General features: G+C 45.0%; 1 protein-coding gene across 1 annotated transcript in view; it reads left to right on the top strand.

Moving 5' to 3' along the window:
* Positions 1–3,892: 3,892 nt before the first annotated feature.
* The window catches only part of ALG14 (ALG14 UDP-N-acetylglucosaminyltransferase subunit), a 78,910-nt gene continuing 69,177 nt past the window's right edge, over positions 3,893–13,625 (top strand). The window contains exon 1 of the mRNA XM_082266399.1: positions 3,893–4,104. Within this exon, the coding sequence (XP_082122525.1) occupies positions 3,960–4,104 (145 nt within the window). The 5' untranslated portion in view covers positions 3,893–3,959. The remainder of the gene's footprint in view (positions 4,105–13,625) is intronic.

The following is a 13,625-nucleotide window of genomic DNA, read 5'->3' as shown; positions in this document are numbered from 1 at the left end:
TCCATTGGGCTATGGAACGGCCTCTGCTCAGACACAGTTTGCACCAGCCATGCTGTGGGGAGGCCTGCGCTCTGTCCTTGTCTTCATCCCTCACTCATTAGGTTACTTCTCTTCACCAGGACACCTTTAGGCATGTCTGTGGCAGAAGCCGTGCAGCCTTTTTATGGGGCATCAGAGCGCCCCGGCCCCTGGCCCAGTCCTCCCCTGCCAGGAGGAACCCAGGACCCACTGCACCAGTGTATGGTCTGACAATGGGTCCAAGGATTTTATCCAGATACCTAATGGCAGCCAGGGTGCCATTGAATAGCCTGTAGAGGTCTGTGCGTCCCTCCATGGATATGCCTCCCCAGACCATCACTGACCCACCACCAAACTGGTCATGCTGAATGGTGTTGCAGGCTGCATAATGTTCTCCAGTGCTTCTCCAGACTCGTTCACGTCTGTCACATGTGCCCAGGGTGAACCCGCTCTCATCTGTGATGGTCTACCTATTACGGTAGCCAGAGTGATTCATACAGATCCATGGATATTAGTCTATGTTTTGTTGGAGCTTTTTGAAACTTTATATATTAGCCACAGTTGCTGTATTTTCTTTTTTAACTCATTGTGAATAAAAAGTGTATGATTTTATATAATCGGTTTACATTATATTTCTTCATTGGAGGTCACAATATAGCTAGGCCAGTAAAGTCCCATTTAGGTTGTCGTTCTCCAGTTTTCTAGTACACTGGGATGTAGGCCTTACCTTTTGATTCAAGTCCCCCTCAATTCTTTAACCCTGAGCAATTGTGACAGATGTGAAAGGGCCTGGAGAAGCCGTGGAGAATGTTCTGCTGCCTGTAACATTGTTCAGTATGACCAGTTTGGTGGTGGGTCAGTGATGGCCTGGGGAAGCATATCCATGGAGGGACGCACAGACCTCTACAGGCTAGACAATGGCAACTGCCGTTAGGTATTGGGATGAAATTTTTGGACCCATTGTCAGACCCTACGCTGGTGCAGTGGGTCCTGGGTTCCTCCTGGTGCATGACAATGCCCGGCCTCATGTGGCGAGAGTGTGCAACCAGTTCCTGGAGGATGAAGGAATTGATACCATTGAATGGCCTCCACGCTCACCTGACCTTAAATCCAATAGAACACCACTGGGACTTTAGTTTTTGGTCCATCTAACGCCCCCAGGTTGCACCTCAGTCTGTTTAGGAGCTCTGTGATACCCTTGTCCAGATTTGGGAGGAAATACCCCAGGACACTATCATCATCTCAAAAGGAGCATGCCCAGATTTTGTCAGGCATGCATACAAGCACGTAGGGGCCACACAAACTACCAAGTACCATTTTGAGTTGCTGCAATGAAATTTCAGCAAAATGGACAAGCCTGCTGCATCATGTTTTCACTTTGATTTTGGGGGTGTCTTTGAATTCAGCCCTCTGTCGGTTGATCATTTTTATTTCCATAAACGATGTGGCATCCTTTCCTTCCTAACACATTACCCAGCCCATATCAGTATAGATATCCAGCATGATATTTTTCCCCATTGAGATCTAAGGTGTATTCAAAGTGTTCCTTTAATTTTTTTGAGCAGTGTATATATAAACTACCCAGTGGAAGAAAGATGCATATACTTACCTATTCTCAGGCCACTCCAGTTTGGTCACATAATCTCCCCTGTGTCAGCCAGCACCGGCTACAGGGGAGAAGAGAGCGCATCATGATCAGTGATGTCAGCCATAGGCTTACTATGGGCCAACTATTTTCGGTGGTTCCTCCTTTCTCCTGAAGCCATTGCTAGCTGAAGAGAGGAGCTGATCAAAAACAGGTAAATACTATATATGCATCTTTCTTCCACATAGTACTTGGCATAGGTGTTAGAAGAGGGGTAGAATTAGTTAAATTGATCACAGAATCCCATTTAAATCAGACCTTCACATTGAATGATAACTTTGCTCTCTTTAAATCTTCCCCCTCCTTCCTGTTCTACATAAACGGGGGGGATGGGCCAGGGGACAGGGAGGCAATTTTCCCCCGGGCTGCTCTGATGTCCCATAAGAAGTGGCTCCACCACTTCTGCCACAGACATGCCTAAAGGCTTCCTGGTGAAGAGGAGTAAAAAGTCTGCACCAGTGTCCTACAAAGTGCGGGATGAGGAGGAGGACGAGGACAGAGCGCAACCCCCCCAGCATGGATGGTGTTGGCCATGTCCGAATAGAGGCCGGCTCCCTGCCCCACCAGATGCTCTCCTCCCCCAGCCAGCTCCAATCAAGCCCCCTGTTGGCCATTTTGGGAACCTGAAGTCAGTGCCCAGTTTTGCCCAGCCTGACCTTCCCGGTGAGCAGCGAGTACCTGGAGCAGAGCTTCAGCCTGATATAGGGGTCAGGAGGAGGCAGGGAAGAGGGAGGAGGGCCATGTCACTGCATCCTGAGTCTCTGGGTTGTACTTGCTCCCTGGGCCAAAAGCCTCTGCCCCCAACCCATTTTTTTGTTTTTCTTGTTTTTAAATTGAATTCATGTTCCAGCCCAGCCTCTGTCCTCCATTCTTACCTAGGCGACAAGTGTGTGCTCTGCTCCTAGAACCTCCTGTGATATGTGCATAACGGAGGATGCATCAGCTTCCATACAGCAAAGGACTGGCCTGGTGTCAAGTCACCATGGGCCGGCTGCCTGAACCCTGAAGACACAGCTGCTCCTGATGACATCAAGGTAAAAAGGTGGTGACAAGGGATCCAGCAGAATGTGGACTACATCAGGACCATATAAACTGTGAACAGCCCTGCATTAGCTAAGTGGGAATTGAAAAAAAAAAATGGGGATGGGGAACGAAACATTGTTCTGGCTGTCCTGAAGAGTTCGGTCTATTTTGTTTTTAGTAAACGGTCTTTATTCTGTCCAAAGAGGAAGATTTGTCTCATGTTGCTACTACAAAGCTTAGTCCATCATTTACTTGTGCAAGAACCTGGCTCAAATTCTACAAGAGAAGGTTCCGTGTCCTCAGATTAATCCCCGTACACACGTACTGATCGCCGGCCGAACGATCGGCCGTCTTTTGTCCAGGGCTGTCGTGTCTGTTGAAAACTGCAAAAGACTGCACATGAATTTTGTCGGCCAACAACAGCCGACTGCAGAAGTGATGTCATGTGATGGTTAACTTTCCTGTCTGTCGGCCGAAATCTGTACTGACTGGCGAACAATCGGCCGTTCTGGTGTTGGCCAACAAAAATTTTAATGCATGCACACCCGATTCTGTTCGGCCGAAAATGCGCTGTCGATTGTCGGAAGCATCATACTAACAAGCCGACAATCGGCCGATCGTTCGGCGGCCGAATATTTACGGCCGACAATCGGTACGTGTGTACGGGGCTTAGGAGTTACTGGAGTATCTAACCATTACCCACTACCTATCCAAGTTCTTATTAAAGCATCACCCCTAGACTGGTTAATCAGCCTGAAGAGTGACTGGAACTACGTGTTTGCTGCAAGGAAACGACATTTCTTTGCTTTTTTATTTTTTTACTTTTATTTCTTTGCATTTTGCAAGTGGGGGTTGGGGCTAGAAAGAAAGAGTAACTCCAATTTGTATTTAAGGTCTGCAGAAAATAAAAGTGGAAGTGTTGCCATTAGCAGTCAATAGCAAACTTTCTCCCTCATGTTATTTTTATTATTACCAATGTTTTCATTATGTTATAGATATCTTTATTTTGGTCAGTGATACTGTGCTGAGGAAAAAAGCAATTCTTAAAAGAGCCAGAAGGGGTCACCATTACACATGGCGAGACAACAAGAGTGATGAATGAAATGCACTATAGAGGGTGAGAGGAACACTTCCGGAATACATAAGGAGGCGTGGTTCATATGTGTGTCACAAAGAAGGCTACCAATGAGAGCTGTTATTGTCCCTATGGTAACATGCGTCTATGAAACGTCACTAATGCGGAAGTGTTCCGATGTAAGGAGCCCGGAAGGTGATGGGTTTGCTCCTGCAGCTCATTGCGGGCTTAGTGCTCCTCTTGCTGGTATTTGTAGTCAGGATATGGCTGGTTCTGAGGAGCCCGGACAGACACCGAGCTGCCCGCAAAGGCCATGTAAGCCTGCTGGTGGTGGCGGGTTCTGGTGAGTTGTGTGGAGATGGGCACTCTCTATTCATCCAGCTACTCAGGGACACTGGAGGCTGTCTGAGTATATAGGGTGGGAATGGCGGGGGAGCTAAGAGCTTTAAAAAAAAAATACCTTTATATTAACCACTTTAGGGCCGGAAGATTTTCCCCTTAATGACCAGGTCCTATTTCGCGATTTGGCACTGCGTTACTTTAACAGACAATTGCGCAGTCGTGCGATGCCGTACCCAAATAAAATTGATGTCCTTTTTTCCCACAAATAGAGCTTTCTTTTGGTGGTATTTGATCACCTGTGCAATTTTTTTATTTTTTTTTTTATTTTTTGCGCTACAAACAAAAAAACATTTTAGGCCAATTTGTTTTCTACTACATATTTTTGGTAAAAAAAAAAAAAATCGCAGTAAGTGTATTTTGATTGGTTTGCGCAAAAGTTATTGCATCTACTAACCACGGGAAAGATTTGTCATTTTTATTGTTTTTTTTTTTTTTTTTTACTAGTAATGGCGGCGATCTGCGATTTTTAGCGGAACTTCGACATTGCGGCAGACAGATCAGACCCCTAACTGACATTTTATACACTTTTGGGGGGACTAGTGACATTACTACAGTAATCAGTGCTATAAATATGCACTGTTACTGTAATAATGCCATTGGCAGGGAAGGGGTTAACAGAATTGGTGATCAAGGGGTTAAATGTGACCCTAGGGGAGTGATTCTAACTGTATGGGGGTTGGGCTTCTGAGATGACCATAGAGACCTGTGATCCTATATGATCATTCCAGGGAGAAGGATGGTCGGCTGTGTTTACAACAGCTGACGGTTCTTCTCTCTCAGCGGGGAGCGCTCGAGAGTGTCAGGCAGCATTGGGAGCCGCCTAACACACACATCGGCTTCCCTGCTGACGAGCGGGGACAGTAGCGTGCCGCCGGCGGCGTGCACTCTCTCCCTAGCTCCTCCCTGGCAAATCACGTATGCATACGTGGTTTTGCCTGGGAGAGCCACTTTGCCGCTATATATATATATATATATATATATATACAGTATGCAGTATGCAGTCGGCAAGTGGTTAAAAAAACGTTTTATTTCATTTTGTATAGAGTAATGGAGGGTTATAACCCTAGTTAGTTTTTTGCCATCTGTGTCCCATTGCGGAAATGCCCCTTTACTTCCTGTCCCATAGCCAAAACAGGAAGTGAGAGGAAATCCCTTAAAAGTGAGGGAATCCTGTGGTGTCCCCATTGGAAGATTTCCCCTCTATTACTGTTCTGGTGAAAACCCAGATTTTGGCATTTTCTTTCAGTTTTACTGTCAGTGATGATGATAAGCGTGACAAATCAGGTGATTCTCCCAAAGGGCTCTTTTACATGGGGTGGTAAAAACCACCTGCCGACCGCCCCATGCAGGTTTACTGCGGCTCGGCTCCGCATAATCACGTACATGTACGTGATTATTATTTTTATACAGGATTTATATAACGCCAACAGTTTGCGCAGCGCTTTACAGTGTGGGGGAAGACTACAGTTACGGTACAATTCAATACAGGAGGAATCAGAGGGTCCTGCTCATTAGAGCTTACAATCTAGAAGGGAGGGTCAAGTGAAACAAAGGCAATAACCGTGGGGGATGGGCAGATAGATAAAATGGAAGTATAGTTGTTAGGTGTGGGTAGGATAGGCTTCTCTGAAGAGGAGGGTTTTCAGAGATCACCTAAAAGCTAATAGAGTAGGAGATAATCGGACAGATAAGGGTAAGGAGTTCCACAGGATTGGAGAGGCTCTGGTAAAGTCCTGGAGGCGAGCATGGGAGGAGGAGACAGGTGATTATGTGCACGCGGTCTCGCGACGCCGGAGCCGCGCCCACCCCCCTGGTAATTAGACACAGCGGGAGCCAGACCGCGGGAGGAGCGGGCTCGATCGGCGCCGGCTTCCTGCGATGTTTGGGGAAACTGACAGGAGAGCCGCCTGCCTATGTAAACAAAGCATGCGGCTCTCCTATCAGACAGGCGCATTGAGATAGTGTGTCTCAGCTAAGCTAAAACCCCGATATCTGTGTGCCTTTTACAGAGCCCTTCCCCCCACAGCTAGCAAGCAGAATTAGGCTCACACTTAACCCCTTGATCACCCCCAGTATTAACCCCTTCCCCGCTAGTGTCATTTGTACAGTAACAGTGCATATTATTTAGCACTGATCACTCTATTAATGTCACTGGTCCCCAAAAAGTGTCACTTAGTGTCGGATTTGTCCACCGCAATGTCGCAGTCCCGCTAAAAATTGCTAATTGCTGCCATTATTAATAAAAATTATAATAACATAAAAAAAAGTCCAAAAATCTATCCCGTAGTTTGTAAATGCTATCACTTTTGCGCAAACCAATTATAATACGCTTTTTTGGGTTTTATTTTTTTTCTACCAAAAATATGTAGCAGAATACAAATTGGCCTAAACTGATAAAGAAAAATAGATTTTTTTTTTTTTTTAAAAAAATGTATTGGGAATGTTTTATAGCAGAAAGTAAAAAAATATTGTGTTTCTTTCAAAATTGTCGCTCTTTTTTGTTTATAGCACAAAATCTAAAAACCGCAGAGGTGACCAAATACCACCAAAAGAAAGCTCTACTTGTGGGAAAAAAGGACATCAATTGTATTTGGGTACAGCGTCGCACAACCACGCAATTGTTAAAGTAACGCAGTCCGGAATCGCAAAAAATGGCCTGGTCAATTAGGGGGTAAAACTTTCTGGAGCTGAAGTGGGTAATTGCCCCCGCCACCCATCCAAATCCTAACAATACCTACCAGGCTATTGTTTTGCGATACGGCACTGTGTTAACTGACAATTGCGCAGGCGTGCGACACTGTACCCAAATAAAATTGATGTCCTTTTTTCTACAAATAGAGTTTTCTTTTTGTGTTCTTTGATCACCTGCGATTTTTATTATTTACGCTGTAAAGCAGGAACACAGATCTCTGTCTTCCCACAGTACAAGCACCCTCCACACAGTTAGTAAGCACTCCCTAGGAACACATTTAACCCTTTGATTTCCCCTGATATTAACCCCTTCAATGTCAGTGCGTTAGTACAGCGACAGTGCGTATTTTTTAGCACTTATCACTGTATTGGTGTCACTGGTCCCCAAAAAGTGTCAGGAGTCCGATTTGTCCGCCACAATGTCGCAGTTCTGCTATAAGTCGCTGATCGCTTTTTTGCGCAAACCATTTTTGTTGCCCACCTCCGTACTTGTTGTATCGCAGCTAAAAGTCAGACAACAAAAATGGTGAAAGGTCTTCCACTGCAGGGAGACTCACGGGAAGGGATGTGCTGTTTTCATGGCATGCAGGTCCTCTTTGTCAGTGCAGTAAAAGAGCCGTATCTCACATGGAGTACTGGCCGGCCTTCAGGCTGCGATACATTTTACATTTCCATTTACCTCTACAGGACTTACCAGCAGATTTGTCTTGCATTTATCCATTTAATTTATGGGGAGCCATGTGGATGAAGCAAAATTCTGACCGCCTTAAAAAAAAATAATGGGGTGCCTTAAAGCAACACTCCTCAACTCAGAAAATGTGCAATATTGATCATGCATGTGATAATGTCAATGGGCTCTTAAGGCCAAATAGTGTAGGTCAGGGGTAATGAATTAAAATTTACAAAGGTCCAGTCAGTAAAATATTCTTCCAGAAGAGGTCCGAATCGCATGTTTGTGCAATGACCGCCCTGTATCCTCGCAACCAATCACCTGCTTGTTAACTTGGATAGCCCCTGCCCTCTATCTATAGCTGTCCTGTCTCCAGCTGTTGGCTCTGTGAGACTGGCAGTGGTGATGGCTGTGGGCAGAATGACTCTAAAGGGTGGGACCGCAGGGGTCCGGATGAGACATTAACTGGATCCGGACCGCGGTCCGCCATTTAGTGATGCCTGATGTAGGTTTTATGCACATCAGTTGGTTACATGTCTGAAAATATCTGTGACCTGTTGATGCTTTGAAAAGAAAAAGCGCAACTGATGTGATGAAATGTGTTTGCAGTATGCTATAGTTCTTGAGGCAAGGTTCAGTTGTACCAAAAGAAATCCTAAAAACCATAAAAGGAATGTGTGATGTATTATGTAAACATGAGCCATATAATCCCACTCTTCTAACTTTTACAGATAGGTAAGCCTTTAATAAGACTTACCTATAGGTACTGTAAATATCTCCTAAACTTGCACCGTTTAGGAGATATTTACATTTCATACAGCTGATGACATCACCTCCGCATGCGCTCTGAAGAAACGCGTGCCCATGCCATTTTTTCAGAGCCCTGTGCTATGATTGGCGGCTCCGGCACGCATCGTGGGAGTGACTTCACGCGTCTCCCGGCCAGTAGCATAGCCGGAGTCCGCGGACCAGGCAGGAAGACGGCTAAAGATGGATGCAGCCTCCAGCAGGGACGACAAAGGCTTTGTTTGGAGGGAAGTGTCACATAATTTGCTAGTTTGTGATTCATACTAGCACATTATGCATTTACTTTGCAGGGAAGAAAAAAAGGAAGCGTTTACTTCCTCTTTAACCACTTGCCGACCGCCGCCCGACTATATACGGCGGTCAGCCCCTCCCAGGCAAAGTGACGTACCAGTACGTCACTAGCCTGGGAGCCAATAGGGGGGCACGCCCCCGCTCGTTCAAGAAGAAGCTTGCGCGTGTGACCGGCGGACCCGATGTCCGCCGGTCACTCTCGATCGTCGGATACAGCGGGAGAAAGGCAGGCGGCTAATGTAAACAAAGCCGCCTGTCATTCTTCCCTGTGTAAAAGCACAGATCATACGGTCCTGCTATGTAGGACCTTTGATCTGTGCTGTTACACACACAGCCACATCCAATCACAGTTAGAAGCACGCCCCTAGGGACACACTTAACCCCTCCCTCTCCAATAAAGTTAACCCCTTCCCTCCCAGTGTCATTTTTACAATAAAAGTGCATATGTATAGCACTGATTACTGTAGTAATGTCACTGGTACTCCCAAAAGTGTCAAAAATGTCAGTCAAGGGTCTGATCTGTCCGCCGCAATGTCGCAGTCCCGCAAAAAAAAAAATGGCAGATCGCCGCCATTACTTGTTAAAAAAAAAAAAAAACAATAAAAATGACAAAAATCTTTCCCTTAGTAAACGCAATAAGTTTTGCGCAAACCAATCAAAATACGCTTTTTGCGATTTTTTTTTTTTTTTTTACCAAACATATGTAGCACAAAACAAAAAAAAATTTTGATTTTTACATTTTTTTGGGGGGAATTTCATATAAATAAATTTGTGAAATATATTGTTATTTTTGCAAAATTGTTGCTCTTTTTTTGTTTATAGCGCATGATCAAAAAATCGCACAGGTGATCAAATACCACCAAAAGAAAGCTCTGTTTGTGGCAAAAAAGGACGTCAATTTCATTTGGGTACAGTGTCGCACGACCACGCAATTGTCCGTTAAAGTCACGCAGTGCTGAATCGCAAAATACCCCCTGGCCAGGAAGGGGGTAAAATCTTCTGGGGCTTAAGTGGTTAATCACATATAATTTAGACAAGACACATGTGCTTGCATGGAGAGCCATTGATCTTGTGCTGATAACATCATTTAAAACGTGTCTTTCCCATATCTCCCAGTTATTTTTGAAATACTTGGCATGGACATTGAACATAAAGTACTGAAACAGACAAGCTGTCCTGGTCAGGCCACGGAGGGGAGATCTTAAAACACAACCTGTGCATACATGTGCAGCTTAGAGTGGAACCCAGCTATTTGTTTCCTTTAGAATAAGTGTCTGTGTCTCTATTGGGGAGGTTTGCCATCACTACCTGTGTCTCTGTCCACTGTTGGGGACAGGACAGAAAGTGGGGGATCACTCTATCGGGGATATGATTGCCAGTAATACCCAGAGAGGAATACTAACCTCTGTCTTTGGGTAATTATAACATTTGTGATTTATTTTATTTTTACATTTTTTTTTTTCTGTCATACATTGTGCCAAGAGTGCCGCTACACGGCTATTGCTGGACTCTATGGAGGAGTAGCTGAAATAATTAGCGGGTGGTTCTGACAGTTTTTGCTTCACAAAAAGCAGATTAGTTTTGGTGCAGAGAAACATAATGGGAATCTTGGCAAGAAGATCGCACGGTCTGGAGTCTTTGTTAGAAGCCGCTGTCAGGGGTACTAAGAGAAGTGGTCCGCCATTGCCAACTACCTCCAGGAAATGGTAGATTTTTGTATTCTGAATCAATAACCAGAACAAATATGCAGACAGTTTATGAATCCTGATTTGTTCTGGGTGGGTCAGTGCCCAGAAGCCGTTGGATTGGCTTGACAGCCAGGTGTCTAGATTTGGCAAATGAGAATTCAGTAGTCACAACTAGTGTTGAGCGAACACGGACTGTATTATTCGTGTTCGTACCGAATAATTGGATTTTTTTTACCCGAACACGGACACTTTACTGTATGTTCGGGTAAAAATCCGTGTTCGGTCGTTTTATTTCCGGGTTTTGCATGCTTTGGCGCTCTTTTCATGGCGGGCTTTCAACAGCCAATCAACAATCGTTTAACTGGTGTGCCTTAAGCCATCCCAGCCATGCCTGCAAATGTCTTAGTAGCTGTGATTGGCCGTCTGAAGCATGTGACCAAGTCTTTATAAGTTCGAGGCAGCCGCCGCAGCAGCGTCATTCTGCTGCTTAGCTAAGGGACAGAGCACACATCAATGTGCTGGCTGCTGATTAGGGAAAGATAGGCAGGAAAAAACCATTTGTGTCCGGATAGAATTGAGGGACAGGTCGGAGTGTTTAGGCAGGGCGAGTTGTAGGCATTTTAGGGATAGAGTCTGCTGAATTATAGGGTCAGTGTCTTCTACAAACTACAATCGATATTGCTGTGTGGGGGGTGGGGTGAATCTGCACTCAATCCTGATCTACGATCTCTTCTCAATCCTGTTAGGGACAGAGTCTGCTGAATTTTAGGGAAACTGTGTTCTACAAACTACAATCGATATTGCTGTGTGGTGTGGGATTGGAGATAGGCAGGTGTCAGTGATCCACATCCATTTTTCTGTGTGTGAGCTGCAGTGAACACAATCTTTTTGGGCTGCAGTGAACACAATCTTTTTGGGCTGCAGTGAACACAATCTTTTTGGGCTGCAGTGAACACAATCTTTTTGGGCTGCAGTGAACACAATCTTTTTGGGGTGCAGTGAACAAAATCTTTTTGGGGTGCAGTGAACACAATCCTTTTTGGTGTGCAGTGAACACAATCTTTGTGGGGTGCAGTGAACAAAATCCTTTGTGGGGTGCAGTGAACACAATCTTTTTGGGGTGCAGTGAACAAAATCCTTTTTGGGGTGCAGTGAACAACATCCTTTTTGGGGTGCAGTGAACACAATCTTTTTGGGGTGCAGTGAACAAAATCCTTTGTGGGGTGCAGTGAACACAATCTTTTTGGGGTGCAGTGAACACAATATTTTTGGGGTGGAGTGAACAACATCCTTTTTGGGGTGCAGTGAACAAAATCCTTTTTGGGGTGCAGTGAACAAAATCATTTTTGGGGTGCAGTGAACACAATCTTTTTGGGGTGCAGTGAACACAATCTTTGTGGGGTGCAGTGAACACAATCTTTTTGGGGTGGAGTGAACAACATCCTTTTTGGGGTGGAGTGAACAACATCCTTTTTGGGGTGCAGTGAACACAATCTTTTTGGGGTGCAGTGAACACAATCTTTTTGGGGTGCAGTGAACACAATCTTTGTGGGGTACAGTGAACAGAATCTTTGTGGGGTGCAGTGAACAACATCCTTTTTGGGGTGCAGTGATCAAAATCCTTTTTGGGGTGCAGTGAACACAATCTTTTTGGGGTGCAGTGAACAAAATCCTTTGTGGGGTGCAGTGAACAGAATCTTTGTGGGGTGCAGTGAACACAATCTTTGGGGGGGTACAGTGAACACAATCTTTTTGGGGTGCAGTGAACACAATCTTTGTGGGGTACAGTGAACAGAATCTTTGTGGGGTGCAGTGAACACAATCTTTGGGGGGTACAGTGAACACAATCTTTTTGGGGTGCAGTGAACACAATCTTTGGGGGGTACAGTGAACACAATCTTTTTGGGGTGCAGTGAACACAATCTTTGTGGGGTGCAGTGAACACAATCTTTGGGGGGGTACAGTGAACACAATCTTTTTGGGGTGCAGTGAACAACATCCTTTTAGGGTGCAGTGAACACAATCTTTGTGGGGTGCAGTGAACAACATCCTTTTAGGGTGCAGTGAACACAATCTTTGTGGGGTACAGTGAACAGAATCTTTGTGGGGTGCAGTGAACACAATCTTTGGGGGGTACAGTGAACACAATCTTTGGGGGGTACAGTGAACACAATCTTTGTGAGGTGCAGTGAACACAATCTTTGTGGGGTGCAGTGAACACAATCATTGTGGGGTGCAGTGAACTCAATCTTTGTGGGGTACAGTGAACACAATCTCATACTTCTGAAGGTTTGAGGGTGCTGCCTGTTCCATACTCCCCCTACTCCTCATCTAGCCTTTTAGGGGTACAAACAATAGTAATTGGGGCCTAGTGTGGTTGTGTACGTGTGATATACATACACTTTTTTTGGATCATATTTTCTATTCCGCTATTTAATCAAAAACCTTTGGGGATCAGTTAAATTGGGGGATAGTCTGTGTTGGTACGTGTGAGAGAGATCCACCTTTCCAAGTTGTTGGGGTTCATCTCATACTTCTGAAGGTTTGAGGGTGCTGCCTGTTCCATACTCCCCCTACTCCTAGCCTTTTAGGGGTACAAACAATAGTAATTGGGGCCTAGTGTGGTTGTGTACGTGTGATATACATACACTTTTTTTGGATCATATTTTCTATTCCGCTATTTAATCAAAAACCTTTGGGGATCAGTTAAATTGGGGGATAGTCTGTGTTGGTACGTGTGAGAGAGATCCACCTTTCCAAGTTGTTGGGGTTCATCTCATACTTCTGAAGGTTTGAGGGTGCTGCCTGTTCCATACCCCCCCTACTCCTCATCTAGCCTTTTAGGGGTACAAACAATAGTAATTGGGGCCTAGTGTGGTTGTGTACGTGTGATATACATACACTTTTTTTGGATCATATTTTCTATTCCGCTATTTAATCAAAAACCTTTGGGGATCAGTTAAATTGGGGGATAGTCTGTGTTGGTACGTGTGAGAGAGATCCACCTTTCCAAGTTGTTGGGGTTCATCTCATACTTCTGAAGGTTTGAGGGTGCTGCCTGTTCCATACTCCCCCTACTCCTCATCTAGCCTTTTAGGGGTACAAACAATAGTAATTGGGGCCCAGTGTGGTTGTGTACGTGTGATATACATACACTTTTTTTGGATCATATTTTCTATTCCGCTATTTAATCAAAAACCTTTGGAGATCAGTTAAATTGGGGGATAGTCTGTGTTGGTACGTGTGAGAGAGATCCACCTTTCCAAGTTGTTGGGGTTCATCTCATACTTCTGAAGGTTTGAGGGTGCTGCCTGT

The sequence above is a fragment of the Pelophylax lessonae genome (assembly GCF_965119305.1).
Source record: "Pelophylax lessonae genome assembly, chromosome: 8".
NCBI lineage: Eukaryota > Metazoa > Chordata > Amphibia > Anura > Ranidae > Pelophylax > Pelophylax lessonae.
Note: the sequence above shows the minus strand (reverse complement) of the source record. Positions and strands in the feature narration are given on the sequence as shown.